At 40.7% G+C, this 27,414-nt stretch overlaps 1 protein-coding gene across 13 annotated transcripts in view; it reads left to right on the top strand.

The window, feature by feature from the left end:
- ARID1B (AT-rich interaction domain 1B) overlaps positions 1-27,414 on the top strand; it is a 336,807-nt gene that overhangs the window by 239,981 nt on the left and 69,412 nt on the right. For 10 of the 13 annotated variants that reach the window (XM_075087878.1, XM_075087873.1, XM_075087866.1 and 7 more), the window contains one exon: positions 11,392-11,481. The exons of the other annotated variants lie outside the window; for them this stretch is intronic. In XM_075087878.1, coding sequence (XP_074943979.1) covers positions 11,392-11,481 — 90 coding nt within the window. The remainder of the gene's footprint in view (positions 1-11,391; positions 11,482-27,414) is intronic. 13 annotated transcript variants of the gene reach the window in all.

Raw genomic sequence — 27,414 nt, 5'->3', positions numbered from 1 at the left:
AATCTAGAATGCTTACAAATGAAATACGTGAATGTTTCACATAGCAGTAGTTAAAAACCCTTTCTTCTGAAGGGTTTGAACAGCATTTAGAGTTTTTCTGTCTTCTGATGAGGAAAAATAAGCAAATTGTAAGGCACTCTAGCTTGAGGCATTGCTTCTAGCTTACGGAGCATCTAACCTGTGATACCTACTAGAATTCAGCCCGGGTCACAACTGATGAATAATCTGTTGTCTCAAGGCTTCATGAAAAACCTAGATAGTCTTAATCTAGTTTCTTGAGAAGAGCGGGTGCTACAAAAGGCACTATCAAAACTGCTGTCATACTCACAGTCTGGCTGGAGAGATCAGGGAGGCGTCCTTCTCTGCAGAGGTGGTCATTCCAGAACAGGTGCAGGAGACGAAAGGAGACAGAGGCACGCTGTTCGCGTTCCTCTTGTTAGGTTTTCCTGATGACAGAGGGTTTCATATTCTGGCACCATCAACCTGCTGTTTTTCATCAGCTTTAAGTGAAGCATCAGACAGAAAAACAATACATCAGCAAAACCAGCATGCCCTGGGTAGTTATGTTTTTCAGGGTAGTTCTTGGATTCAAACCCAAAAACTCAAGTTTTAAGTGTTTTCAGTTGCTTAATATCTGGTTTATCAGTTTTTGTATTTCACAGTCACATATTTCAGTTTTGATGTTTAGTTGCTGTGTAAGCCAGTGACGAACATTTCTGCCCCATGGGCTGAACATCCCGCGGGGTCCAGGGAGCATGGCACTGAGGGTCGTCCAGCTCCCTACAAAGGCTTCATGTAAAGCTCCCCCAGGTGACCAGATCAGTAGCGCTCACATCCCCATAGCTGTGCTGTGCCCCATACGTGGTTTGTCTTTGCCGATTCCTGCCAGGCCCGTTTGCAGCACCTCGGCAATTGCCAAAGGGCCGGTGCGGCAGGGCAGCTGCTGCTGTGCACGTGTATGGTAGGCCAAAGCTTGTAGATTCCTGAGTCATTAGTAGCCCCGTGCCGGTACAAATCCACCTAGAGTATGTCGGCTGTTGAAATCCAATTAAAATCTTTGCATAATAATGCATGTGCTCTGGTTCACGTAACAAAATTCAAATATACTTAACCACAGCCGCCAAGATTTGACAGGTATGTTTGTTGTTAGTTTTAGGTATATACGTTAAGGCTATCCTTGGGCAATTATTGTTTACATTTAACCACGAACCTGTGCGTTTCTAACTTTTTTTGCTTAACCCACTTACATTTTTGTCAAGAAATTTAATACAGTATGTATTTGGTTTTGAATGTTTGGGTTTTTTAATTCTGTCATTATTTGGCTACACAAACATAGATTCTCTTTCCTTCTTGTGTTGCCAAATAGGGCATTAATTTGCGAATTATCATAAATTAAAAGGTTGTCTTTCGCTCCCTCTTCCTTTGCGATATTAAGCAGTGATTGATGAGCAAATGGGGAAAGTCTCTCACATTTCCGTCAGTATGTTTTTGTTGTTGTTGACAGATGGTGGCTATACCTAGACAAAATAGTGCCTAAATGTTGTAAGGGGTTCGGTTCCTGTGATGGGATAGGCTGTTGCAGTTTTCAGTTTTTCAGTGGACTGTGTATCACTGCCATTAGAGATATTTAAAGGGGCCTTCATGCTTCATAGTTAGTGTCAGACTTGACTAGACAGATACATAGTATGTCTCTCCTTAGAAGAAGGAACCTGAACAGTTGCAAATATGGCTTGAATTAATTCTGGGCCAGCTAGAAAATAGCCATTTAGCCTCAAAAGTAGAACATTTTCACTACCTCCAGATAATAATTTTTTAAAAAATTAATGAAAACCAAGATATTCTCTCTCTTTCTTAGGGACAGAATTCATGCAGGTTGAGCTGTGGCTTGAAAGATTTGAACGGCCGTTTGACAGCGTCGCTCCGTAGATAGATGTGGAAGTCAAGTTGCAAAGTGGGTTTTTAGAAAACAAACACAAAAGAACAACTCACTCCAGCGGAGAGCTTTTCTGTTTGTTCCCCATCTTCAGATAACAGTGGACTCAAATTATTGTGATGTGTTGATTGCTTACAGCCGTTAAGTTTCTTAGTAATCAGTTTCATCACTTATTCTCAATTCACGCTTGCACCTTTGATTTCTCTTCCACAACAGGGTGATGTGGGTTGTCGTTGACTAATGAAGAACAGAATTGGTTTCGGCGTGAGACAAACGGAATGCCGACACCAATCCCAAAATGCATTAATCTTTAATAATCCACATCTGCATGTTTATAAATGATATAACCAGGGGTTGCTAATCTTGATACTCCCCCTTCCAAACAGAAGCTGACTTAGAAGTTGGCATTTGCAAACTGAATGAGAGGCACGTGGCCACGCGTGGTGTGTGTGACCTTGCGGAGGGAGCTCGCCGGATGAAAGTTCTGTTGATTAAAAATACATGAAGAATTGCGCCACTTTTGCACCGGTCTTTGGAGCTTATCGTTGTCGAGCGAAATGAAATATGGCATGATAGATCTTGTCTTCGGGAAGATCAGACCCACCAAATGGTTGTTGGAAGTGGGTTTGCCTCAAGGTGCTTTTATCCTTTATGCGTTCAGCTTGCACTTTTCTACCTCGTCCCTGAGAACCGTTGAGACCAGGGCTGTGTAATATGCAATATAACGCAATAAGAAAAACTAGATTATCTAAGAGTTCGTTCCTTCTGAGGATAGTAGTAATGAGGGAACATACGTTTTGCTCCTAAAACACCCATTAATCACAGGCAATGGACTCGTATGAGAAGTAGCAGACAGGACTAGCAAAATAGTTCATTGCCACATATCGGCGCTGCTCCAGTTTCCACCTGCTTGCCTGAACTTGAGAGAGTCGGGAGGAGTGAAACTCTGTTGCTGCTGGTCTTTTGAGTTAATCCTGCCTGTAGATGAATATTTATTCTGAGCAATTCTTACAAGTAGCTGTATCAAGGGAAAAAAAAATATGGATAAGAAACAGCAATTTCAGTTCACAGTCACCCTTTCTTTGGTATCTTGCCTGTTTTCACACTGCAAATGTTATAAATGAAAGTTTACATGTGGTTTTGTTAGAATTTAGTAATGTTAAAATTAGGAGTTAAGTTTTTTATTAGGTGGCAAATACTAGAAGTGTATGTCTGCTACATTTGTTGTGCTTCTCTGGCTCTTAAAAACAGTAGGCACAATGAGGAACAGCTTAGAGGAACTCCTCATAGTTACAAATGCCATCTAGAGAATGAGCCTTGATAATGAAAAATTCTTCCTTTTGGAACTTGGTTTAACACCCTAAATGGAATTCTGAAGTTTTAAGTTTCAGGTGTATGGCAGGGTAGGTTTCAATTCTGGAAGGAAGAAATGAGCCAAATATAAGGAAGAAATACTATCCTGTCCTTTGTTAGGAGCTTCTAGATACGTAGCACTTGCATCAATTACAATTTTATATTCTGGTTAATTGACATTTATAAAGAAATTGAGAATGTTTTTTCTTTAGCTGAAGCATATGCTTTTTGCATTAACAAACATGTAATGTCGTGTCCCAAATAGTTACGAATGACTTAATCCATGCAACCCTTTGCAATCTTCTACTTCAGTATAAATGCAAGTAAAACTGTCATTTTTACGAAAGGCTTGAAAGGACAGAGTAAAAAGATATGGTACGATTACAGGGTTTGGATCATTCCCTAAAGAACATAGACGCTTTTTTCCAATGGTTTGCACAAATTCAAGAAAATATAATTTACGAAATCTAAGAGCAGTTCAGAGGCCCCATAGAGGTGTGAGGGAAAGCGCTGGGCAAGCTGCAGCCACCGCCTCTCCCAACCCCTCTCATCCCAATTCACGCCATCACTTTGGAGGGACATGGTGACACAGAGTGCAAAACGTGGAGGGGCGGTTAAATGAGCCTTTAGAGGAAAAAAAAAAATTAAGTCAGTGGCTGAGCTTTGAAGAGGTCTGTCTAGTGCAGAGCAGTGAGCGAGTGGGGAAGAAAGGAGCAAGCGCCTCATCTAATCTTTCTCCTGGGGACCCAGGTGGACAAATTGGCAACCCTGTTCACAGCCCTCCCCCCCCTCCTTTGTAGCGCAAGAACTGCTAATCGGATCCATGCTGCTGCAACTGTGGTTAGTTATTAACAGAATAAAAGCAGATTTCTTCAAAAGAACGGGTTGGGGAAAACGGCTATACAAAATTGCAAGGTTGTTAGAATCTTAAATGCACAGCAGTCGGTTTTTCCCTATTCTGAATTAGGCGATGAATACGGCCTTTCATCTGTCACTGTGCCCGTTCCTTCAGAAGGCAGCCAAACATTAAGCTTCTCAAACAGAAGAAAAAAAAAAATAGTTTGAAAGAGGAAAAATATTGGGGAGTAGGAAGAATAGGAAAACGAGAAGGAGAAATCAGGTTTTGTTTTTATTAATTTGGCCTGGTGAGAGAAACACGAGCTTGCCTGCTCTATTCAGTTCCTGCATGCCAGCCGCTGTGAGCCACCATTTCTGAATGCAGGGATTAGAAAAGATTTAACTGGTTGCTATCCTGGGCTGCGCCATTCTGGATCAGCCTCCAGCAGAAATACCCTGGGCTGGGAACTCTACCCAGCTTAATGGAAATAATGCATTAAATGAACATGGAGTTAGGCAGAGGTGGAAGCAGAAAGAATTTGATCCCCCGAAATGAAACTTCTCATAACTCTAAAGTGAAATTGCAGGCCTGGGGTGGGTGTTATTGAGGATAGAGAAGCAGTGATCCCTAGATTTAGACCGACTTATGCCTTCGCTTATATAATTAAATAAATGATGCATTCTTAATTTTGAGGAGCTCTAGTGCCTTCCTGGTTTGCAGCAGGATTTTGAAATTTGTTGGAGAGGAATAGGCCTCAGGCAGACAGGTACTTGCTGTGGCCTACTGGAAATCCATTCATTATTCGGGTGAATCACAGCCTTTTGAAGATTTTCATTGACAGCTTGCTTTGGGCTTGTTGCCAAAATCTCAGGAAAAAAATGCTGTGGTGCTTCACTTTAGTCCAAACGCAGAGGTGACTTCTGGATGGGGTGTGGATGAAACAGACCCTCTTGCTGCTTTCCCTTCCCTTCCTCAGCAAAGTGAGCTTTGGCCTTGGGGGAGCAATGTGTTTGCTCTCCTGCCCCTTGCCACTCAGCCCATTGTCAGTTTAGGCAGTACTAAGAGTTACTTCAATTTATGTGTCTGAGTATTTGTTAAAAGTCTTTATACCTTACTCAGAGGTTACACACCCTGGGAATAAAACTTGGATGTCTGATTTGGCAGACCCCAGTTTCAGCTACTTAATTCTTTTTTTTTTTTTTTCAGAAAGTCCATAATATAATGAATTATTCTGTAGTGAGGGTGACATTTGGATGGTGTTCCATAAGTAATACCTTGGGACTACGCGCTGAATAATGAGGCTGAGACAAAATATTGAATAGCTACCTCATCCTGTCAGTGTCAACTTTGCTTTGAATTAAATGTTATATCGTGTAAAACAAGTAGCTTCTGGTCATGAAATTAAGATGTTTATGCTATTGCATGTATGCGGAAAAAAGAGCTAGAATTCTGCACGCCACCTTAGCTCAGTGTTGCATTTTTTAATGGACATTTGAGGGCAATTTAGTACTGAGGTTACAGTGACATCTCTGGAACTTGCTCACAACCCAGTCCTTGATATGGTAAATGTAGCATAAATATGAAAAAGAGGATGGAGTGTAACTTTCAAGGATTAGTAGTCTGAGAATTATATACTTTCATGAGAAGTGGGTTTTTACCTCTTGTTGATTTTACATGGATTGGGAGCGATACTCTTGTATGTTAGGGCATCTTGTGTCTTTGGAGCATGATGCCTTTGTTTTAAGAGGTAATACAGAAAATCAGGGCCAGGCCCAACAACAATCTTGATAACTTTTTGTAATATGGAGCATCCGTAAGTCTGGCTCAAGTTGGTAATCTTCATGTGTACAGATGCTTTGTGTTGCTGCAGCGGAACAAATCAGCTGCTTGCGATCTCACCTCCAGCAAGCCACGCAGCCAGCCACCAAAAGCACCCCACGGCGGGAGGGCTCTGGGGTTGCTCCTGAGCTACCAGGTTGGAGAGGCGGAAGTCGTCTCCGTGAGCAGGCAGCAGTGGATTACCAGGGATGCTTTTGCTAGCAAGGGGTTGTTAGCTGCAGCATGGTGCTGAGCAGAGCCAGGCAGCTTGGTTCAAGTGCGCTTGACTCTGCATATCCTCCCCAGAGTGGTTCAGCGGGGCCACGGCTGCTGTGTCTGAAAGGGTACTCATGTCACTGGCTTTTTAAAGCATCTGTTCCCAGGTTAGCATGTAGATACAAGGAATGTTTTAATATTATGCATGTCTTAATTTGGAGGGATATGCAGGCAACCCTTGCTTTTTGGTCAGATGAATAAGTCATTTTAAAAACACTGTTGATACAACAGGAAGCTTAGCTACAATGCATAAATTAAGGAAGAAAATAATCTTCATTCTTAAGAGGTCGTAGGCTTTGTAAGATGAAAGAGATAACACAAACCACATGACCAGTTTCCCTTTATGCTACCCATAGAAAAGTTTCTTTCCTTTGAGGTCATTTGCACCTCACTTCCAATTTCCTGAAAAGCTCATTTAAAACAATCCCATATAGAAGCCTATTTACGATCTTTCATTTCTGATATAGGGATCCAGGACTGAGAACGTCCCTTCTGGCCTGTGAGCCTTTACTGTCACATTGACTGTGTGATATAATCCCATTATTTTATCAGATTTCATCTTAATCACTAGGTTTCCTTGAACTCATTACTCCTAAAAGGAAGTTGTTTCAAATTCCAGTAATGGTTTGATTATAATCCTAAATGTTGTGCTCTTTTTCCTCCCTGATATTTAGCTGCAAATATATTTTTTAAAAGAAGTCACAAAATCACAGCTTTAGTTTTTGCCATGCTAAATAAAACACACTTTTTCAACCTCCTGTCATGTCACGCTGGCAACTGTTATTGGTTCCCATTCCAGTTATCTGTTAGGCTTTCTGGTTTTGTCTGTGTCAAGGCTAACCAGTGACATAACAGCAATGGCATTGTGTTCCCTTACCTCTACTGGTAACAATTACTCTAATTCATCCTAATAATAAGCTTCTTTGATTCAGGGTGAAATCAAATGGTTAGTTACAACAGTTAGTATGTAGGTTATAACCATTTGTAGGTCAACAAGTTATGGTCAGATTTTCCTTCCTTTTCTTCTCGCCTTTCTAACTGATAACCCTACAGCTCTTCAGTTAGAGAAGGCCTATTTCTGGTCTGTGAGTATAAATGTTTGCATTTTTGTTACTCCAACTCAAAAGGTCGTCCAGTTTCTTAGATAGTATTATGGTCCTATTCTGCACTGACTAAGATTCCCTACTTTGTAATCAGCCAATGTCATTAATCCAGACCTAGCTGTGAATTCCTAAATTAGATGGAGAATTGTCCCAAAGAGAACCCACAAGACCTTTAACTTCTGCCTTTCCTCCAGCCTAATGTTCCCCTTTCAACATAGGCTGTGATGAGTCCCTCACCCTCCTGTTGCCCAGTTCCTCACACATCTTAAAATTCCTGTACTGATATCCCTCCTTCCCTCCTTAACTAATAATTTCCCAGGAGGAACCTGCTATCATTGAAGCGCTTTCTTGATTCAATTGTTCAGGCACAATTCTGTGAGGTATTGTCCAACCGGTTAGAGGGTACGACTGCTGAGCATCCTCCAGTGTCATTACAGTGATGGGAGCAGAGAGCCCTCAGCATGTTTCAAAACGTTACTGATTTGGGCCGTAATTCATTGTAAGGACCCCTCCTCAGCAGGATATTAAAGGTCTGCTCTTTCTTGCTATGTTGGCTCTAAGGAATTTACTTTTTACACTTTAACTGCAGATTTCATGGCTGTAGCCATAATGCAGTCGCCTTTCAGGACTTTTCTCAGTCCGTCTTTTCCAAAGGTGCGGTGCAGTCTCTTCTGACTCTATTTCAAGCATAGATTTCAAAGCCTCATGCAAAATGTTCAAAAGCATTTCTAAAATTTAAAGAATAGAAGACCAGATTACAACTGTGCTCTTAAGCATTTTTAAATGCTTTCACCTCTTCAACTGACTTTACTTTTTTTTCCCCCTTAAATAGCAGACATAATATTAGATAGGCTGCTGGGTTTGGTAGTTTTAACAACTAATTTTACAAGATAGCTATATAAATTTGAATACCATTTTGCTCCTCTGTTAGTAAGTTTTGGCAGGTGGAGTATCTCACCAATGTGGCAACAACGCTACACAAAACATGAGAAAAGGTCATCCTTGTTTAAACTTCCATCTATGTAGCATTGGGTCAAAGGAGGCAGTAGTATGTCAGTGAAAAAAAGTGTTATTGTTGGGGTTTTTTCCCTCTCTTAAATAACTGTAGAATTTATGTTTAAAAAGAAAAGAGGTTATTTTTCTTTTGTAGAAGTTTTCCTTCTCTAATAAAATACATGATTTAAAGTGCCTTCCAAGAATCCCAACTACAATACTGGTTGAAAGAGAGAAGGATTAATATCATTTAAAGGAAAGAAATGGAAAATCTTTAAGGTCATTTCTTTTCATGACAAAGAAACTTAAAAAGCATGGCAGACAGGATCTTCAAAGGTTTTTAAAGTCCTGTCATCAGCTCCCAATCAATAGGAGTTAGATACCCAAATTAAGAGTTCAGTTCAAGTCTTCAAAGGTATTTTGGTGCTTAACCTCTTTTTACCTTTCAGATCACTTCTGAGGATAAAATGGCAGTTCAACTGAAAACATTTTGGTGCGATACTTTCATGTCCAGCACCTGGGTAATTTGTAGCACCCACCAATAATTAGAATAATGGCCACTTCTCTTGCAAGTTTGTTACTTCTTAGAGTATGTGTAGAGTTGGTCTTGTTTATGAAATTCCCTTCCTTTTGTGAAACAAAAATTTTGCTTTAAAGTTTAACTTTTTTTAATACAGAAAAAAAGCAGAAATAAACTTTAAAAAGTGAACTAATCAAATAGCATTAATGTTTGCAGAGGCTGATAATTTCAGTGAATTTGCAAAACTCCTGAACCTGTATTCCCTAAGGATGCAGATGAAAATGATTTCTTTGTAACGTGTTGTACACACACTGCTGTAGGGTTTGACTTTCCTGGTCCATGCTTGCACATCTCTGCCTGTGCAGGGTAAGGCTCCTGCCAGATAACTGAAGTTTTTATCAGTGCAAAGAATTAAAGATCATGTATAAATGTATTCAGAAGGTGTTGCCTTGCATAGATCTTCCATGCACTATTAATGTCTCTGAAAGTTTGCCATGCCTCCACCTAAAGGGGGATCCCACTGGGAGCTGTGTGGTGCCGTCAGGACTACCCCTGCCTTTATTATTGTGAGTTTTTAAGTATTTGTAAAAATCTTACACGGTTCAGATCTACTTGAAGTATTCTGTCTGATAGCGGTGCCTCGGGCATACACAGTGGAAGTGGCAGTGCCCCGTGTTAACATGGAATTGCTGTTTGTTTACAGTCTTGAGTCGCTGAATCCTTCCTGTCAAGCAGAAACTGTTCGTTACAATGCAGGCACTTACCGTCTCCACAGCCCGCTCTTGAGTGACATCAAAACATAAGCCAGAATATTATTGTCATATGCTTTAGAGTTCGTGAATGGGCTGTGGATCCCAAAGCCTCCGGCGCTGAGTGGCATGTTTGGTCTTTTGGAGGAGCAATTCTGCCTCTAGTCCAGCATTTGCATCTCTGAGACAGTTGTCACAGCTGCTCCCAGTAATGTCGACTGTCATGTTTTTTAGTGCAAATGCACCTCATCTGAATGGCTAGGCAGTGGTTACACTCCACATTTTATGGATTTTCTTTTTGTTCTTTATCAATCTGGCCTTTCTTCAGAGTGGTGCTGAGAGCCAGTTGCTTCGAGGCTGGGAAGCGGACAAGGCAGAGCAGACATGTTTGCTTTGCTGCATTTATGTCCAACTTGGGGCCCTTCATCGTTCTAAAGAAAGAGCAGCCCCTGCTGCCCTCCTGCCCCGTCAGCCCAGCTCCCGGCGCCAGGACCGGCCGCAGGATTCTCACTCCCGCCACTGCGGAGGGGCGGCTGCTGAGCAGGAGGAAATGAGTCTCAGCAGGCACAAATCTATTGCCTGTGTTTTTATTCTTTCCATTTCTTTCAAACGGAAAACAATCTGAGCAGTTTCTGAGGATGAGGGATATAAATCTGCCTACTGCTATTTGTACCGTGCTCGTCACTACAGTGTCTAAATGCGTCAAGTATGTATTTGCTGCCTAACCTGAGGTGGTCTTCAAGCCGCTTGGGCTGTCAAGAGGAGGCGTGTCTCATACCAGTAGTGGAGAGGAGTCCTGGGAGACGTCCAAGTCTCATTCTTGCTCCTGCTCAGGCTGTGGCAGGTTGGCTGTTAGGCACGAGGCTGTTGGGGTGTTGTGCAGCGGGGGGCGGGGGTGGTAGCGTGGACCTCCCTGCTTGACACGGTGTTGGATGGTGACTCGGAGTCACGTGCATCAGTGCAATAAGCACCTGCTTTACTATCCAGTAACATCAAAAGGGAACATTTTGTGTCCTGAGCCTCACAGACAGCACTGTGAGTGCTCTTCTTTGGGTGGGTAGACAGCAGTGGATAAACTGTGTGGGTGTCTTTTGAATGAGGCCATAAAAATGGGTCTGTCTGTTCTGGATCGATATTATAATAGGCAAATCTCTTCCCTTTGCTTTTATTTGAATAATAAGATACCCCTTTCCTGTCTGACCTCTTTCAAACATGCTTCACTTTCACCACGTGCACCTACATATTATTCTTTATTCCCATATTCTACATGGACATTCAAATAATATTAAAACCACTGATTCATTGAAATAATTTTTAAACTGTTGTTGTTAGTCATTTTTGTATTGACTGAATTTTTCATTGGTAATATTGTTGGCAGCAGTCCATGTCTGCCTGGCTGGAGGCCAGTTTAAGCTCGGCAGGATGAGCCCTATTGTTCAGCAGACTTGGATTTTGTTAAACTCTCTAACAGAAATATGTGTCAGGAGATTTGCAGCTATAAATTGGATCATGCCGGTGAGGTTGGGAACTCGCTCAATACGAAATTGAACATTTCGCCATGCCTGTTGCTAAATATGTTTATGCATGTTTCCTCCGTGGGTTTCAAAAAAAAAAAAAAAAAAAAAGAAAAGAAAAGAAAAAGTAGGAAAAAAACCTGAAAAAAGCTAGACCTGTTGAGCTCTGTCTTTACCTTATACAGCTGATACTTTCTTTGATGTTGAGTGGGTGAAAGATGCAGCAGGCTTGGTTTTGTGCATTGCAATGTTAAAAGCAAGACTATTTTCCCTTTTTTTCTCTGTGTGTTACAGGCAGTCAGATGCCACCGCAGCCTCCTGGCAGCCAGTCAGAATCCAGCTCCCACCCTGCCTTGAGCCAGTCACCAATGCCACAGGACCGAGGTTTGTTAGGTGTTGGGGCTTTTTTAGTTTGTGCCAAATGCAGCCTTCATTTTAAGTCGCACATTAGCGATGTGAGATTTCCTGGTATTTCTTTTATTTACCCAGGGAAAGTAATGACAGTCCACATTGTAAAAGGCTCGGGGGGGGTTCCTTCTCTGGGGAAAGAGCAATTGAATAGCAGGTTTTACCAAAATATAATTGGAAACAAGGCTTTCTCAAAATACAGTGAATGCCTGGAGTATAAAGGCAGTTTGCTGTAAATATTTGATTCATATCCTAGAAAATTCAACTTTTCGTTGTCTGTCTTGGAATTAAGATGTATAGAAATAGTGCTAGCTATGAGCACTGCAGTTTTGCTGCTGTTCTTAAAATTCTCATCTCTCATGTCTTTGCATGGACACAATACCTAGTCCTCCAGCCAGTTCCAGAAATAAAAATAACTTTACATATAAAGGGAAATCAACTATTTAGGTCAAATGGTTCAAAGATTTGGAAATCTTGCAAGGGAGAACCTTGCAGGCAACAGCACTGTTCTGAAAGGGTGCTTCCTAGCAAGTACTTACAAAAATAAACAGCTTTTTTTTTCCTTAATGTGACCATTTATAAACTTTTAAGCACTTTTTCTTTCGCCTCCTTCCTCCGTAGCTCATGAAAGATAGTTGTCACAGCGTTGTTGCGTGGCCATATGTAACTGCTGTAAACTGGGCATCCTGTCCATGCAGTGGTTAACATGTGCCAGCGACAAGCTTGCAAAACAGACACATGATAACTGTGATAAACATGAAGTTATTTATGAAATGCCCCTCCTAAAATGTCTTGCTACCAGAAATACTCCAAGTAGCACCATATGGGGATACCATAAATACTAGAAGTTTTTTCACAGTGAAACAAGTTGAACTCACAGAATGACAAATTTCTGGGATAGCATCCAGGAGGAGCTAAGAGGACTCACAAAGAAGAGGAGAGAGTCTTAATTTTTGCTATTTTTCTCTGTTGGATGTCCCTTCCTCCAGGTGTGCTGATTAACGAGAACATGAAACACACAATTCCACACTCAATGCAGTTGTTAGTGCAGGGGCTTATTTTCCCCTTAAAATTTTTTTGGAATAATGTACATGTTTGGTGAAAAAAGAATGGCCTCCGTGCCCAATACAGATATGTGGTGTTTTGTGGGGTAGAATGTCACAAGGCAACAGGAATGGATCAGACTGAGGCTTTGAAGGCCCAAGCATCTCAGAAAGATATATGCATTTCCTGCACGACTAGGTCTTGGCACAAAATGTAACACTACCCAGCAATTATTTCTGCAGTGTGTGTTCCTCGCCTAGCTTTGGGGGAGGAGCTAGGCAGGTCTGACAGAGCTGGAAGGATCAAACCTCTCCATTGCTGCTGTAGAACAAAACTGGGGGTCGTTGTATGGTCAGGGGAGGCAGAGGATTATTCAAAAGTAAAACAGTAACAGGGAAGTCAAACAAGTAAACAACATTAAGCGAAATAAAAATTTACAGATCAGTTTAGACTGGTTCTTCCTCTGTGCTGGGGGGAGTGAGAATTGTGGGTATGTTCTTACAGAAAACTTATCTGGGAGTGTTGCAAGTTTTGCACTCATCTCATGCAAAATCCGGTGTAATATGCATGATCCTTGTGACCCAGCTTTTACAAGAAGTCGTTTGTTTCATGCAGCAGATACGAAATTTGTAACTAGCTAGGTCATATTGATTTTGCAGAACATGTTCCCCAAAGCTTCTCTAAAGTCTGTGCTATACACGCATAAACATGCGTGCATTCCCTTTTGCGCCCTGTCATTGATTAGAGGCTCCTTTGAAATGGAAAACTTCACCTTTTAAAAAGGCTGTTACATCAGTTGATTTCTTTGCTTGCTTGAACTGGTTTCCACTGAACTTGAAGAAAGGAAGGAGGGGGAGTGATGGGGACTCAAAGGGAAGGTGCTTGTCATTTACTGATAAAAACCTGAGCAGAAAATCGTTGCTGCGAAGGACACCTGATCCATAGGCATCTGTTACAGCAATTTAAACTCTTGGCTTACTGATACACTTTCTCTCCCCCCCCAAAAAAAAAAAAGAAAAAAAAAAAAGAAAATGAAAACAAAAAACTCAGAGACCCTCCATAGGATAAGGTAATGTTGTTTGTTTTAGCACTTTGTATAACATTTCTTTCCTTGTTTAGAGAGAGAATTCAATGAACAAAAGACTACTGATGGTTTCTTGAGCAGAATCCTCTGCTCTCAAGACTGGTTATTTACCAGACATTGTGAAGCTTGATTGACAGGAGGATCTGAGCTGTAGCACTTCTGCATGCTAAACCACTACCTTGAACCATTAAGTTTACACTTATTTATTTTATTATGAAAGTGTTTGATTATATTTTACCCTGCTTTCCATGGTTACTCAGCACCCAGCTGGGATTTTTATGTTTGCCTGCCTAAGGCTATACGTTCCCTGTCATAGAATGCAGCATGAAGCAATGAGCATACTTCTACATGTACATTCTGTGTGTGGAAGGAGGAGAGGGCTAACGTAGGTACATATTGCAGTAGTAGGGATTTCTTCGGGGATTGGATCTTCTGTGCTCTCAGCTTGCTTTTTATATATCTTATTTCATACTTTTTGTAATAAGCATACTTTTTAAAAATAATTTGAAATTTTTTCATGTCCTGCTCAAGCTGTAGGACATTTGGACCTGGCTCAGCGTAAATGGAGCCTGCCATTCTAGGCAGCCCACTTCTGTTCTTGTCCAAGAATCAGTAACCAGTTGCTGTTGTTTGATGCCCAGATGATGAAACTTTTTCATTTCTACCAACATGTGTTATCTACCTAGGCAATAAGAAATTGCATGTACTTCTACGTGCATAGCCTTTGTCTCAGCTCACATGATTTTGAAGGTACTGGGGTTTGGAGTAAGTCCCATATACTTTAATCGACTGTCAGAGCCGGAGAGCTCTGAAGACGGAGTAGGCTGTGCGGGACTAGGGTCAGAAGTCTCTTGGAGAAGTGGGAGTAGCCATGCCTGCTCACCTACACATGCATTTAACTGTCGCTGAATCCCAGCAATTACCATTACTTGGGGATACCACATGAAAATGTAGTCTAATTAAGCCAGACATTGAAACTTGCTATGCTTTTGGGGTGAAAGGGGATGCATGTTTTGCTCTTTGTTTCTGATACAGCTACTCCTGATTTTTCGTCACTATGATCAAAAATAAGGTTTTGATTTTTCATGTTTACTGAAGTCAAAGCTTTTTATAAACTTTAGTTACATCAGCCCCAGAGGAAGGGCAGTGGTGACGCCACAGTTGTCATAACCATTCAGCAAATAGTTGAGGTACACAGTCACTTGAGTTCCCTATATTCAGCTGTACCTACTTATCTCAGCTGTTTGGATTTTGGAAGCCGCACTTTGAGGATGTGCTTAGTAGCCAAAACTGCTCAGTGGGTTGGAATTTATTTGTATGGGTCACACAGAAACCCAGCATATCCAAACTGACCCCCTAAATCAGTTTCCTGAAGCTGCAATGTGAAAAAGATGCCTCCAACCCTGGCCGTTAGCTTATACTCCCACTCTTACTTTCGTAACCTTACGGAGATGACCATCTGCGTATAGGAATGATCACCTATGCAAACACTAATAGGAGAATATGTGTCACAATAATGTTGAAATAGGCACTTTTACCTCTGCAGAAATAAATGGCTCCTTACCTAATTTTGAAAAAGCTTAGAAAACTTACCTACTTTTAAGTAGTATTTTTTATGCTTATCCAGTTGGATATGTACATGTCAGGTTTCAGTCTTATATTAAAATAGTGAATTGGGAGCTCCTGGAAACCATTGAGTTTAATGGAAACAGTTAATGACTTCACGTTATTACTCTAGCAAGCACTCATAATGGGGATACTTAAAGAAGCCTTATTTATTAGTGCAAATGTATATGGGTCAGAATTAATTTTTAAAAAATCTTTAATTGTTTTCCCCTTATAATTTTCACAGCAGTATGTAGTTAAATATTCATGATAATGCTGATGATATGCTAAAGGTCTGAAATAGATCTGGAGTCTCAAAATCAACACAGGTTATTTAACCCTTTTCATCTAATGCACCATTGGGGACTTGCTCAGTGAAATCCCAGAGCACTGGAATAATTAGAAGATAGTAATGAGGATTTAATTAGTCCTTGAGATATGCTGAAATAGGACCACTGAGAACTTTTCTGTTTGGACATGGATTGCAAGCAGAATTGATGCCGTTGCAGCTGCTGTGATGTGCTGGAAAATGTATTCTATTGCTGGAGGCAGTTTCATGGCACCATTCTGTGCCTGTCAGATCTATGTGGAAAGTGCCTGAAGTAAGCACCCCCAAAATTGTTGAATAGTAGCCTTCCTCTTCGCCGTCACCTCCTCCCAGTACCTTTTCTTTTTTTCTTTTTTTTTTTGTCATTCTTTCCATTCTAGCTTTATTTCTTTCCATTGTTGACATGATCCAGCTTTTGAGGATTGTTGTACAGTTGTTGCTCTATTAAAAGCATATCACAGACAGGGGCAAGGGAGTAAGAAACTGCAGGCTTGTAGGAGTACAGGTGTTGTACTAAGCAAAATTTGGATCTTTTTGACACAACTGCTTGTGAGCTTTATCTTCAGATCTAGTCCTTATTTAGTATTAGATCTTCACAGAAGTTATATTTATCAGTAGCTGCAATGTAGTAAATTTAAATAGCTTTTCTGGCAGCCAAGATGTTATCCAGCAAGAGGTAGTAACAGATGGGATGTGATCAGGCATTTTGATGTTCTCTTTGTGCTTCCCTATAAACACTAAGTAGCAACTGAATTCCTGTAACTATAATTTCCTAATTTGCCCATTAGATTTCATATAGGTATTTTTCTCCCCTTTAACTGTTTTCTGGGCATGCTTATTTGTACACAGTCATCACATAAATTCCACTGTCATGTATTTTCTTCTAACAAAATATAAATGTTTTTGCTTGTGTGGAGACACAGAATACCAATCTGGTGTTTTGCACCTACAATTCCTGATGAGATTTATGGCTTAATACTGACATTTGATGACAGAGATTCTTTTCCCTGAAATCTATTTTCTTCTTAAAAAAGAAACCAGAAGGCAGAAAATAGATCAAAGAATTCTTATTGCAACAAAAAAGATACTGTAGCTTGCTTTTAGATCTTAAAAAGACTTTTTCCCTGAGAATACGTTTTTTGCTCTCATTTGGGGATTTGGGATCTATTCAGAGCACTGAGGAGCTAGAGAATAAAATGAGTCTTGTCATTGAAATTCTCCTGCTTGCCATGTTAACGATGACACCACTTAAGGTTAAATCAGACTTGGTAATAAGTTTACTTGATGTAGACTGAAGTGTTTCAGGCTCTTAAAGAAAGATGCTTGAGACATGCACTGAGTGCAAAGCCACAGGTATGTTTGAGTGCCTGTTCTGCACATAGCATTCTCCAAGTGGGTCAGTGCGGGGGAACACAATGCCAGGATGGGAGGAAATCTTCATAACAAGAAAACTGGGGTTAGAGAATTGTGCCCTCAACACAAAAGTGTGTCATGTAAGGAGGAAAAGCAGGTTTTAGTTGAAAGCGTCACACGTCTTTACTGGGAGTTATTTCATTGCAAGGCTAGCTCTGTAGAAGATCTCTTTTTCGTCTCAAGTCACATGATGAAATACGAACATGATGCATAGGAACATACAGGGCTGATCTGTATGTGAAGGAAGAGCCATGCAATAGAGCCATGCACTGAACTTCTTTGGTGGCTCAAAAAGTTATGTTAGTTTCTTGATTTAGTGAGCACTAAATTTATCAACAGCCTTTCAGAAAGATCAGGCCGTCATTGGTTTTTGACACTGTATTTTAAATTTGTTTATAAAAGTGGAAGTGTAGTGTGCTGAAATGCAGTGTTTGTCTGATGAGCAGGTTTTTTTAAATGTATACACGCTTTTTTTCTTTGCTATTTTAATCGCAGTAGCACCGAAGACACCCATTTTTATACCTGGTTGTATTGTACTACATCATGTAGCCGTGCACAACAAAAAAGCTTACAATATGTCTACTTTGATTAGTAATCAAGATCTTTGGGATAAAATGTTACTGATTTTCACTCTGAGTTGTGGGAGTGAATAGTTTTGTGTCTGTCTGTCTCTCAAGCATTGCAGGAGGACCTGCTTTTCTTGCTCTAAAGTATTAGAAATTATGTTACACTGCCAAACCAGGTTAATTCTTAAAGAAATCATTTGCCATTTCAGGATACTGCTTTCAGAATGTACTTGGATTTCAAACATATACCAGGCAGTCTCAGCTTTAGATTGATCTGATCAGTTGTGGCCTACACTAAATATACAGCAGTATTGGCCCATCTGTAAGAAAACCCGAAGGAGGAGAGGGTATGATTTACATGTGATAAGCCACACTGGGAGAGAGCAAAACTGCAGAAGTAGGATTTGAAGTAGATAATAATATCTGTACAATCAAAACGCAAGTCAGGCCTCCCAAGTAAATTTTGTATACTAGCAGCTGGTCATTGCTTTCTTCTTGTTGATGTTAAATCTTGTTATACTTGGGGATGAATCTTTATTTCATTTTTGAAACTAAATTGGGGATTCTCTTTGAGATCAGGGAGCAGAATTGAATTATTCTGAGAGAGTTTATATAGTCGCCAGCAGAGAGACTTCTCAGTAGAAAAGTTTCCACTGACTTCATTAGGCAGCGTCAGATTCCCTGCCTCTGGGCTCAGGGAACAAGATAAGCCACAAGCAGTCACTGATGGAGAACTTGACAAAGTGACAGTCAATGTTCCTGTCACCAGGCTCGATGTAGAGTTACTGGGTACGGTCCCTGTCCCTGGGACAGCTTCCCATCGTGGCCTATAAACTGGGAGCCGCCTGTGGTCTGCCGGTTCAACAGCACCATCGTTTCCAGGAGACTCTGCTCCCTCCATACATAAGTAACCTTTTTATGAAGCTTCTCTAAAAATAATGAACTTCTGATCTGGTCTAGACCCTTTATGTCTTTTTAAGTTAATATATAGGGCAGTGAGCTGAAATCTATATATGTGTGTATTATTAGCTAACACTGGATAGTTGTTTCCGTCCCAAAGGACCCCAAAACGCTACAGAATAAACACTTGTCGGGGAACAGCTGCAAATCAAGGAAAGGAAAAATCAGTCAAATCATAACTCATGGTAAAATAAGATCGAGATGAAGGCATTTTCGGGCCGAGGACAACACACTGATTTTGCATTTTTGAAAAAATATTATTTATTTTACATGTGTGCAAGACAGGAAAGACACATCATGTATATTTTAGTCTTGTCCACAAAATACATATATATCCCATGGTATTCAATACATTTACTTCATGAAAAGGAAGGTCTGAGTTGATCCATGGAACCTTTGAACAGGAGTCTCCAGGGAGGGTAAATTTTTCAAACCTGAAATTTAGACCTTTAAGCCTGCAGGCCCTGCACGTTACACATTGAAAAATGCCATTCCTTCTTTGCTCTCCTCCGTGATTTTCATAAGTATGCATATTATTAGGGAAACTTAGAAAAATGTTGATCGTATAAAGCAGACAGACTCCTCAGGTTTTTTCATGTTGTTGCTCAGATTAATTCCAGTAGCCCAAACTACGTGCTGCAATTGGGAGGGTAGGGCGGGGTGCTTTTATACTGCAGTTCACCGTTACCCTGATTTTCTGAGCACCATAGTAAAAGCGTCTTGTATAAGGCATGTTACAGTAACAAATTATGTGTAAGATGGTGGATGAACAATGTTTCTTTGTTCTGTCTGTGCATCAAAATATCTCCATAAATGTCTTTCCTTCTCTGCCCTCAGTATAGCACTTAAAATTTACATCAGAGACCATTACGGAAGGTTTGCAGTAGGAAAGGTTGGATATTTCTTCCCTGGCTACCATCTGGGTAATCTGTCTGATCCTTCCCCAGATTCTAATTTATCAGTGATAGATTATATGAATTTCAAGGCTAGGCAGCAGCAGAGGGAGGTTTAGGGGTGGGAAAAATTTAAACATTATTCCATGCTGTACATAGACCGGGTTTTGTAATATCAGAGAGGGAAACAGAGGAGATTCAGCCAGTTAACCTAATAGCACAGCTGGTAAAACACTAGGGGGTCTGGGTTAAAACCTTAGCTAGGTCATTAGTTTCCATCTTCCCCAAAGCTATTCACATTGTGAAGAGAAGCAGTCAGACAAATAAACAGCGAGGAGACTGTAAGATAGATATTAAAGCATAATAAGAAAATACTTTTTTAAAAAATTAAATCCAGTCCAGTGCTTTTTCTTAAACAGAACATTGATCCTTTCGTGAAAGGAGAAATACCAGAGTGATCTTTGTAGGAAGCCTCAATTTTGCTAAGGTGATGTTTTCCTTAACTGCTCTTTCACATAAGCAAAGAAACATACTTCGTTGAATGGGTGTGAAGAAATGTGGTGGTCGTTCTGCAGTTATTATTAGCAGATACCAACGTGAAAATGTCCAGGTACCAAAGAGAAATCATGTCACTGTTACTCTGGCCCAGAGAACTTGGGATGTTTTTAGTGGCACCCTGATGGACTTGGAGAAGACAACAAGGTTTTATGTGGGCCGAAGAAAGGGCTCAGTGTAGAAATTAGATATATTTTTTTTTCCACAGTTAATGGGAAACAATAAAAACTTTCTCCTAAAAACTCTTTGGGATTTTTTTTTTAAATAGATTGTGATCGGAGAATGAAATGAGGATTTTAAAATCTTTATTTAGCTTTTAGATGAGTAAAAAACTTATTGTCGAGAAAGTTACTTAGTCGTCTTGTTAGAGGCTAAAGAATAAGCCTCTTGATTTGTGTAATAGAACTCCTATGTGAGTGCTCTCAGTACATATTTTTATGCTGCTACCCTTCAGTTGCCCAAGTTGCTTGTCAGCAGAACTGCTCTCTCAGTACCAGGGATATTAGCAAAGACCTGGTGTATTCAATACCTAAGTATTACCCATGTCAGTGCTGCTGCTTGGGACGCATTGAGCAGGTTCATACCAGAGCCATCCAAAGATATTGTATTGGTGCGGTACTATAACTTAGCTGTGCTAAATAATGATCAGAATCTTGTTTGCCATCTGCTTGTGAAGGTGTTTTATTTATTTGATTTATGGTTTGTTTTTTTTTTTTACCAGCCTGTTAACTGGACAGGAATATTGAGAATTAGTATTTGCATCATCTAAATGAGGTTTACAGTGCAAGCTGATCTACTCATGCTCACCAACCCATCATGCTGTAGTGTATATTACTGAGTTGGATGTTCCATGTATGACAAATGTAGGTTTCATATGTCCTGTCACTAGTCCAGCTGGGCATATTTTAGTGAGGCTGGCTTCTGGAAAGTGAGAATAAGAGCTAAGGAAAGTACATTATCTTGAACGTAAAGAAATCATGTGCCTGCTTGCTCTAGAGGCCAGTTTTCTTATGCCGCCCACATGGTTTCACTTGATTTACTTGGCTTGTGTTCTGGTACATGGGTCAAACCTTCCCCAGTTTCTTCATTGCTGTTTTTTATTTAGAATTGTATAAAAGTTTTGGCTGCTTAGATTTTTTCCAGCATCTTAAGTCTCTCTTACTGTGTCCTTTTTAATGTATATTTTAAGTAGCCCTTTAGGAGGTACCATGCCATTCTTTGCCGGTCCAGTGGCAAGTAGCACTGGCCGTCCATAAGCAGTGGCACAACAGTATTTTCTTAGTTCCTCCAGTCTGTAAGCCGCTCATCTCCAGGTTTGACCATGCCATTTGAAGGTGTTTTTTCCAGTACCATCAGCAGTCTGTGCAGACAACCTGACTGCATATTTAGGGTCCTGGGATCCTGGCTTATGTGAGAGTAATGAACTCTTTCAGTTGCTAAAACACTTTATAAATGTGTGATCCTTGTTCAGTTGGATGTTTCCCTGCAGTGCTCTGAGGTGCCGACTGTGGACATATTTAGCTGGGCAAAAACCCAGACATGGTTCACCAGTCCAAAGACTTCCTGAGCTGTCCTTGTCGTCTGAGACGGGGGCGCTATGGAGAGTTTCAGACTAGCTGTGATCTTCCTGAGCATGCTGCCATGCTAGCAGGTTGCCAAATTTTATTATACCCACTGCACAGAATATTGTTTTTCGTTTGTTTAGCTTTACCCTGCCACTTCTGTCTCAGTGTTGTTTACCCGTGGCCGAGCTACGTTTGGGAGTCACGGCTGTAGATCCGTCTTAATTCTGTTGTATTCTCTGGTGAAAATCATGAGACAGTGAATGCAACAACCCAAACGGCTGTCTGAGGAAGGAAAGTCTGCCAAAAACTGTGTCATGGGTATACAAACATTTGCTCTTTTTTTCTCAAGGGTACTGGCCAGTGCCTTGCTAACATGCCAAGCATTGGAAATTTGTGTGATTCCACACACACAAAAGTTTTTCCTTTATAGGTAGTGGAAAATATATCTTTTCACATACTTAATTTTTTTGAGCTTTTGTAAGTAGATAATTTTATGTTACTTTTCTCTAATTATTTGATGATTAGTGACAGGATCCAATCTGCTCCTGCTTTTCTCATTCCATGATTTTCAGAGTAATAAGCCTGTCTAGCCCCTTCTTTAGCTTCTGCCCTTGAACAAGGGGAACTTCCTTATTCCTTACTCAAAGGGTTCCTCGGTTGTTTTGGTCCCATGCTCTGTCACTAACCATGCCTCTCTAGAAAGAGAGGTAGCCTGATGTATTTTTCCTTACGTAAGTTCTTTTTTACAAAGTACCGATGCAAGTTGTATCTTTCCTCATTTTTTATTTATCAAGTGTGTAATTTAATGATGATCTGCTATCGCTGTAAACTCTGAAGTTTTCCTGAGCTTAAAAAGAGTAAGTGTTCCACATGTTTTCAGGTTTAATTCATTCATGAAAATCGATGCGCAGCTACTGGCTAAATCAAAAGACCCCTCACTGACTGTGAGTTGTGTGCCAGTAGGCAGTTGCTGTCCATCAGCTGATATGCAATAACTTGTTACTTCGCAGTCTCTTTCTTTGTGTTTGAGCTCCTGCTTTCCTGGAAAAGTTTTTTTGTATTCAAGCCAAGACTTGAAAATATCAGAAGAATCCTTTTCAGATTTAACAGCAACACCCAGCACATTCGGTGGGTGTTTTTCATGGTTAGTACTAAGGAGATAGTATTCAATAAACAGATGATTTTGTATTGGTCAGTGTAATTCAGACAACCTTAGTGCATAAGATTTAGTAATTTACTGTTGTTTATCTGTTTTGTGTATACATATGCATAAGGGGAAAACAAGATTTTTTAATGTTTTTACAAAGGCATCATAAATGGTATTAGCTATATGATGCGTATTACCAGATGTTAGTACTCCATAGGACAACAGAAGCTTCTTTTTTGTCTTTTCCTTTATCAAAGGAGTAGAAACACTTCTACCGTAAGCATTACCAGTTTTGTATTTTTCTCTCTTTTTTTTTGGCTGAAAAGAAAGAAGTACACTGCTACATGACCATTTTTAAGCCTCATATGTATGTTCTATTTGAAGATGCGAACGTATTTTATTATAGCTATGGTGTGCTAATTGTTAATAGTATGCTACTGTTCCATTTAGAAATAAAAAAAAATCAAAGATGACTACAACTTTAAATTGGGTTTTAATAAAGAAAACCATTCTTTAGGTACGTTAATGTAAAAAGGAAGAGAATACTTCTGGCAGGCTCACTTTATTCAGCTACTCCTGAAATAGCTTAGTTTGCCAAAATCCACTCAAGTGTTTTTTCAGTAAGTAATCTCCTGTTGTGATGGCAAGTAAAGCATCATCTGTACCTCTTTTATCACTAATATTAAGGGAAGGGAATAGATTTGTTCACTGATGAGCATGTTGCCATTGCAATTTTTAAAGTCTTAACTCATCGCTGTTTCCTAGCAGTTTATTTAAAAGACAAAAAACCCCACCTTGTTGTCACAGAGGTTGAGATGTCAGGTGCAGTCTGGCTGTTTAATCACTCTACCGCCTTTACTCCAGTGCAGCTCTAATGTAATCCTACTTCCCTTCTTTACAAAAGCAAACTTTATCTTAGATCTAATTTTCTGGAAAGAAAATTTATTTCTTTTTGTATCGGTTATAAAATGAAGTTGGACGCCAGGGAAAACGTGTGTAAATAAGGAAAAATGAATGTATGCCAGCTTCTCCCTTTCATTTCTGATAAGATTTCTAGAATTTATGTTGTTTTCTCTTTATGATGCAAGAATGTTAACGTCTTGACCAGGAACCTGTTTTCTCTCTAAGACATCTGAGCTTTCTGCAAATATTTGAAACACTTCAGACTCGTGCACTGGTCTCTGAACATTTACTGGGCTCTCACGGAGGTAGATGAGGATAGATGCCTCTTTTTGTAATGGAATCCAGATTACAGTAAGGACCTGATCTTACCACCTTCTCCACATTGCATCTGTAGCTGAAATGACTCCTCTGCCCTCTGGAAGGAAGTTGGAGCATGTCCTACTCTAAGGCCATGCCTTAATGTACTGTAGAGACAGTGATAGAAGACAGTATGGCACGGATATTCTTCCTGATTTTTAGGCTTCCTTTTTCTTAATTCTTTACCTGTCCATGCTCAAGAGAAGATAGCAAAGCCAACCTTATTTGAGAGGCGTCTCACACCCTCTGGGATGACAAAACTTATGCCTCATGTCAAAAGCTATTAAGGAGTCTGTTCCGTTCTTGTGTTAATCAACATGTCTGTAAACTAAGGCCAGAGCTTGAGTTTGAGTAGTATCACACGCTTATTTCTGCTCTTAAATTACTGGCATGCCCCATGGCATGGTTTTGGCCGATGCCTGTGAGCACTCCCTAAGCCACAGCCCAGGGCATGGATAAGGCAGCACAAGGGACTGTGCACAGGAGTCATATGGATAAGACTGCCAGGATTGAGTGGGAATGTTTAGCTGGATGGACACAAGCGTCACACTGCTCTTCCGGCCAGGGAATGGTCCTGGCAAGTTTTATTTATGACTGTACACATAGCCATTCAGTCCACTCCACAGCATCACAAATGGATGTTGTGTTCAGTTTTCTGAAGAAGAGGTCATTTGAGTGGAAACATTTATTTCACTTACTACTCCATCCCTTCCAAGAGCCCTTCCGACAACAGCAGAGCTGGCTAAAACTGAGGATCTCCATGTTCTCCATTAGACATTAGACCATGCTCTCCATTAGATTCAAAAACCAGCAGTCCTTCTGTATCACTACTGGAAATCCCTACAACCTGTACAAACAATAGCTTTTCAATGTGTCATCCATCCTTGTGGTGTTAAGAAAAGTACTGCCTGCGATAATAACTGGGCTGAACAACCTTTATCACTAGCACGATGTTTGGAAAGTACTTTCATATAGATTAAAAGGCCCACAGTGAGCAGAAAACCCTCACTTCTGTACTAGATACAGGAGTAACTTTACTATCTTTATAATAAAAAACCTAGTGTGACCAGTACAAAATTTTTCATTTAAATGGATCCCATGAGTGTGATATATATGGTGTATGTGTGTCGGCAATGCAAGCATTTATTTCATACAGACATACGATTGTATTAGGTTTCTAAATTAGTTACAGCACTGTTGGCAGAAGACATAAGCTTTGTAATAAGATTTGTGCGCAGAGTGGAACTGTTTTAAAAAATTGAGGGGTTTGTTTCAAAATAAAGCTAAGCAGAGAAGGTCATATGAGCTTTCCTTTGCAGAAGCGTAGAGTTTTCCAACCAGTACAGTTTTCAAGCCACCATGTCGTCCTCAGTTATTTGCTGTGCCGCATGCCAGTGCGTGTGGTCTGGCTTCCTCCAGAGCAGGTGCCAGGCTCTGACTTTGCAGTTCAGGTGTAATCAAATCCCTTGTTTTGGGGCTTGCACAAAGATCAGGAAAACTCTGTGCATATTCTGCCAAACCTTGCAGTTGTAGAGTTTTAGCACGTCATGAGTTGAGCTGTTCATAGCACAAAAGAACTGGGCACAAGGGGGTGCAAGATCATCTCAGCTCCTGGTTTTTCTCCTTACGACCTGTGGCATTGAGCTGCTTGTCTCTCTGACAGGGTTTTAGTGGATGGGTAAGTATGTTATATAGCAAAGGATTGTTGGAGGGCTTGAAAACCATTTACATGTGTTTGCACTCAAAGCCTGATCTCCTTTCATTTCTACAATGTGGATGCTGTCCGCTTTCATACAACTCTCTGTCACCAGTGTACAAACAGGGAGGCCGACCGACAGAAAGGCAGGAAGGTCGTTCACCAAGTGCACCTACCGTGTCAGTAACAGCAGCACTAGGATGAGAAACTTAGTCTTTCAAGTTCAGGGTGTGCTTGCCGGGTCTGTGGTCCCCACAGAGAGACCCCTGAGCCACCTGGTCGTGGGAGCCATAGCACCTCAACATTTTCAGTTACGAGTTGGATCACCTGTCTGTATGTGGCTCAGAAGAAATTACCTCTCTTCATTAGTCAGGCATTGGGCGTTCGGTCTGTGTGATGTTTGATGCTAACCTGTGGGAGGACAGCCTGGCCCTTTGGGAGAGTCATCCTTCTGCCACCTCTCCATCCTTCTGGCACCCGCTTCTGTCTGTCTTCACAACTTGTCTTTGCGCCTCTCTCTCCTTTTCTCTTTTTTTCTTTTTCTGATATTCCCTTCAGCATCTGCCAGTTGTCCACTTACTGTCTGGGGGTTTCACTGTTACCTTTCTTCCGTTCCCTCCCTAAAGTAAAGAAAGGCGTGATTAGTGCTGCCAGGCAAGGTGTCTCTTGGCTTTCAACTTTGCACCTCCCCACAGGCACACCACTAAAATTAGGGAGGGGAGGGGAAATGGACATAAATAACGCTTCAGCTCTCTGTGGCCTCAAAGCGCAGGTGCCTGAACTAGTTGCAGGATGGGCCAAAATGCAGACTTGCTTGTACACATTTGCCCACCGGGCAGCAGCGCACCATGTCTCCCACCTCACGGGGCTCGTGGGCAGAGCAAACGCCCTCCTTCACTACGCCCGTGTTTTGCCTCAGAGAAATGGGAAGATAAAATTTAATATAGAAGCAGAAGAGAAAAGAAAGCAAATTTCCTCCAGAAACCAGACCTTGCTGACTCCTCAGCACATCCTCTTCAACACTGAAAGCAGCACTAAAATCTTTCAGGGTAAAATGTTAGAAAACCAGCATCCCTGCATAGACATTTCACGGGCAGTGCTGCAGGATTTTTCCCAGTTCATGAAAGCTTAAAAATCCCTGCCACAAAACCCTCTACTTCTCCCATTTAATAGACTTAGTTCTGTTCCTTTATATGAAGCATCTAGATTTTATAGCATTTCACTAGGTCTCTCGTTGCAGCTTTTGAACCTTAAATTAAATTGGGATTCATTAATACATTTACGAAAGGGAAAAAGGAGAGAATACAATAGAGGTGTGCTGGGAACAGACCATAAGAAGGACCTAGAGCACAAATACACACCAAAATGACTGGTTTTTTCTGGCTGGTATGACTAGTCTTCATGTAAAGGAAAGTTTTAGATCCTGAGAGTCTGCGGGCCACAGGAGTATTTACAGTAGATTTCTATAAGCTGAAGGTATGCATTTTGGTAGCAACATACAATTTTGGAAGTTACGATACTCCCAACGTAAGTCATCAAGCAAACAAATTCCTTACTACTTATTAGGTAATGTAGATAATTGCCTTTCTTTTTTTTCCTAAAGATTGTTTTAATTTTAAAACCAGTAGTTATTTGTAACTAAGCAGGGCTGCCCTGTCTTTCTTTTACAAGTACAAGTTTTTGAGCCTTGTATACAGGTTTTGGTTGTTGAAACAGCTGTGCTGACTTGGAGATGCATTTGTTTCTGTTCGTATGAACAGCAGCAGTTTTCTGGGTATCTTTAGTCTGAAAGT

The sequence above is a fragment of the Phalacrocorax aristotelis genome, chromosome 3 (assembly GCF_949628215.1).
Source record: "Phalacrocorax aristotelis chromosome 3, bGulAri2.1, whole genome shotgun sequence".
Lineage (NCBI taxonomy): Eukaryota > Metazoa > Chordata > Aves > Suliformes > Phalacrocoracidae > Phalacrocorax > Phalacrocorax aristotelis.
The sequence above is the reverse complement of the archived record's forward strand: the minus strand, read 5'-3'. Positions and strand labels throughout refer to the sequence as shown.